This window comes from Engystomops pustulosus, chromosome 11 (genome assembly GCF_040894005.1).
Source record: "Engystomops pustulosus chromosome 11, aEngPut4.maternal, whole genome shotgun sequence".
Taxonomy (NCBI): Eukaryota; Metazoa; Chordata; class Amphibia; order Anura; family Leptodactylidae; genus Engystomops; species Engystomops pustulosus.
The window spans coordinates 17749864-17753863 of NC_092421.1; the positions used below are offsets into that span (position 1 = coordinate 17749864).

At 38.6% G+C, this 4000-nt stretch overlaps 1 protein-coding gene across 1 annotated transcript; it reads right to left on the reverse strand.

Annotated features, from left to right (window-relative positions):
- Positions 1 to 567: 567 nt before the first annotated feature.
- Positions 568 to 2775, reverse strand: DKK1 (dickkopf WNT signaling pathway inhibitor 1). The gene is made up of 4 exons (XM_072129586.1): positions 2478 to 2775; positions 2113 to 2266; positions 1325 to 1477; positions 568 to 1168 (listed from the first exon to the last, which is right to left on the reverse strand). The coding sequence occupies exons 1-4, from the start codon at positions 2685 to 2687 to the stop codon at positions 912 to 914; spliced, it is 774 nt and encodes a 257-aa protein (XP_071985687.1). The 5' UTR covers positions 2688 to 2775; the 3' UTR covers positions 568 to 911.
- Between the last annotated feature and the right edge of the window lie 1225 nt (positions 2776 to 4000).

The following is a 4000-nucleotide window of genomic DNA, read 5'->3' on the forward strand; positions in this document are numbered from 1 at the left end:
AGGAACCGACTCCTATAGATGCAAACTCCAAGGAAGGGAAGCAGCACTCCAAAATAAATAGAAAATATTAATTCCACCAGTGGTGAATGCTACGTTTCGGCTAACTCTATGTAGCCTGTGCTTGAGAATGGCTACATAGAGTTAGCCAAAACGTAGCATTCACCACTGGTGGAATAAATCTTTTCTATTTATTTTGGAATGCTACTTCCCTTCCTTGGAGATAGTATGAACCTAGGATAAGATATGAAATGAAAACATTAGCTTATGACATCTCAATATCCCAAAATGTCCAAAAGCCAACAATATACAGAATTTTTGTAAAAAAATTTTCATACAGGCTAAGAACTTTGTTAGAGTTAGTTTGCAACTAACAAGTCTCCCTATACCCTTTTTCAATATATGGAAGTAGGTAGGATTAACTGGAATACTGTAGTAAAATTTGGGAAATAACACAAAGTACTTATCAGCAAGAAGGTATTAGGATAGTTTTAAACGCCTGATCCATTCACGACAGAGAGATGTAACGGATATTTTTAAAAATATTTTATTTAACATAAAAAAACGCAGACATCCTAAAACATAAACTTACAATATAAAAAGGGTTAAGGGGGTTGTGTACAAATTTACAAAGTAGAAGCAAAATGGCAGCAGTTTAGTAACTTTCCACGTTCATAAATATCTACAACTGAGAGAGTTGCATTGTATATACAAAACAGTAATTTACTGCAAAACAATAGAAATAAAAGTGCAGTTCCGTAAAAAGAAACTATTCAGGTGACCCTTGGATCATAGACAACCTCCAGAGTACTTAATGTAAACTGTGATAAGGTTACAGGTACATCCAAAGAGCAAGTCATCTGTCAAGCAAAGTCCTAGCTTAACTCAAGAGAGAAGTAGTCCACGGAGAGCTTTCAATGCCTCTGACAAGTGTGAAGTCTGGAGGTTTTCGGGACCGTCGTGAACTCTCCTTTCTGTAACTTGCAGGACAGTCCTGCTCCACAATGACATCGCTGGAATATCTCCAGTCCATGGGAACCTTTTCTCCTGTGCTTGGTGCACACTTGACCTTCCTCGAGGACAGGTTTGCAGATCTTTGACCAGAAGTGACGTGCACAACAAAGTCCTGGTCCGCAGTCTGATGACCTGAGACAGACGTCACCATCACGACCTGTAGGAGAGAAAACAATTCTATGTGAGTGCTTGAAATTGATCACAGTTCAACATATTTAGTATCACACACTTATGACTACCGTAGAGTATCGTAAATAATAATCGTCTTAGTTGTGAAAAACTAATGAAAGGTCCATAAAAGATTTGTATTTACCTTTAAATGGCTGCATTCCAGAAGGAGATGTAGTAAACTTGGTGTTAGTGTCTGCCGTGGCCTGGTCAGTATTATACGGTTCCATAATAGTGTCCTCCACAAATCCATGATGTGGGAAACGTTCATTTTCTTGCTCAACTGGGATACAAATACCTGCGAGGGCACAAGTCACAATTTAGCATAGGAATATGGAAGTGTGCTCCATTATCAGAGATACAAAGGAATCCAGAAGAAGGTTATTACTCAGGACATGTGTACGTAGCATCACAAAGGCCTCACCTGGTCCACCTGGACAATGGAAGACAATGCACTTCATCTGTGTATATAATGGCTTACTAAAGAGCACAATCACAGTAGGTCACCTAGAAAGCCTAAACTGGCTGCCGGGGTAAGGCCATTTATAATTGTCATGATAAGTGAACCTTTAGTATTTATGCTAAAGTTTAGAGAGCCCCCCCTGCCATTCCCATGAGCTTTGTCATTAGAGAGTTTGTCTAAATCCTCAAAGACAGGACAGTATTTTGTTGTTAAGCAAAACAGCCACTTAGTGTTACAGCTGCGGACAATATTGTATTCATTGCGCCCATACAGTCGCCTTTACATTTCAAACAGGATATTTTTAGCTTAAATTGATGAGCGCCGAGGTTTTTGGGGAGAGGGACCTGCGTTTGGTAAACACGGTATTGTTATGTATGAGGATCTCCTACAACAAGTAGTTATCATAGAACTGGATCGGCCACTAGCTCCATCCTTTACATTGACAGCAAAGTAACCAGACTGCGACTTACCGTTATTACAGTAGTTGCCCATGCAGCACATGGCATCCCGGAGGCACCTTTTTCGGCGTTTCCTACATGCCAGACACACCATGTTGTTGCCATTTCTAGAGCTATGGCAGAATTCATCGAGGGCACAATCATCATCTTCTGTACAACTGTAGAGCTAAAAGATACAGGAGATGTCAGCAAAGCTTGGATAGAAATTGCATCATATATAGACAAATATACTATACTAGCCACACTGACCCACAGAGCTGACAATCAGAACCAGTCACTTCTATATTGATATTATTAGTTAGATATTGGGAATGGCACATCATGCATTACACTTCTCAGTATCTTGCAGTAGTTTATCCTTAGTAGAAGGTACATACCGGGTAGGCATCCAGGGGCTGGTACTTGTTGGCAATGTCATAGTAGGAGTCCGGGCTGACACTGACTGGGTAGAAGCCCATAGGTTGTCCAGCTGGTACAGCAGGGGCATTCTTGATGGAGTTGGAGTTCCCCTTTACCACATAGGCTGAGGATCCTTGGATAAGAGTGAGGAGGGCCATGAGCATCCTGATGAGAAGAGGCTGGTGCATGGTGATAAGTCCTGGGAGGTGCTGCTCAGCAGAGGTCTCCAGTGCTACTGGCAGCACATGAGCTGGGGCTCTACTTATACTGCTCTGCAGCTTTGGATACACGCCCAGAACACGGCACAACAAAGCCAAGGGATGGGATTTCAAAGCTGTGGGATTTGTGTCTCTCCATCACAGAGCAGACTGGCAGCAGCCTGGGATTTCACAATCCTTACAATTAGCTCTGATGATGATCACACAGGTCAGGAGCCTCCAGGAGGAAGAGGGGGGAGAGCTACTGGATTATAGCTGCAGATGGAGATATATATATATACAGCTATCATCCAGCTGTAATATATATATATATATATATATATATATACAGGAGCAAGAGGGGGGAGAGCTACTGGATTATAGCTGGAGATGGAGATATATATATATACAGCTATCATCCAGCTGTAATATATATATATATATATATATATATATATATATATATATATATACAGGAGCAAGAGGGGGGAGAGCTACTGGATTATAGCTGGAGATGGAGATATATATATGTACAGCTATCATCCAGCTCCAGCTGTAATATTATATATATATATATACAGGAGCAAGAGGGGGGGGGGGGCTACTGGATTATAGTTGGAAATGGAGATTATATATATGTGAGTAACAGTTCCAGTATTACAGGATTTTATAAATACTATTGAAAGATATTTGGATAGCAAAAATACAATAAATTAATAATTTGAATAGATACAAAAACTTGAAATAAACTTACAAACATAACAGATAGAAAGGTAGATAGAGTTAGACAGAGGATATATATATGGATAGATACTGGAAGGCATGATGGATGGATGGATGAATGAATAAATAGATGGAGAGATAATGGATAGATATGAGATAAACTGACTTCTAATAAATATAGATAAATATATATAGATACATATATATATATATATATATATATATATATATATATATATCAATGTGTAAAATAAATTACTGTAATTATACAAATAAATGATTACTTGTACTGACACATTTAATAGATGACAGATTAATAATAGAAGGTGACATATTTATTTACCCATTTATATCTATCTATATATATCTATCTATCTAGGAATATATATGTGTGCAAAACTATATTGTATATTAAATCACACAAGGACTGTTCATGGTTGGGATGTGAAGCACCAGAGCAGAAGTTACCTGTGTTTGAATGATTTACATTATAACTAGTGATGTGGCGCCTACTGGTGGTCTAATTAAGGTAATGATTTTTCCCATAGAAATGAGTTCTAGCTCAAGCTTTAAGCATCTGA

Excerpts from the sequence above, each read along its gene's own strand:
- DKK1 (XM_072129586.1), bottom strand. The coding sequence starts at position 2,687 with ATGCACCAGCCTCTTCTCATCAGGATGCTCATGGCCCTCCTCACTCTT. Across the intron at positions 2,267-2,477 it reads AGCCCCTGGATGCCTACCCG|CTCTACAGTTGTACAGAAGA; the intron begins GTATGTACCTTC and ends TGTATCTTTTAG. Across the intron at positions 1,478-2,112 it reads GGGCAACTACTGTAATAACG|GTATTTGTATCCCAGTTGAG; the intron begins GTAAGTCGCAGT and ends GTGCCCTCGCAG.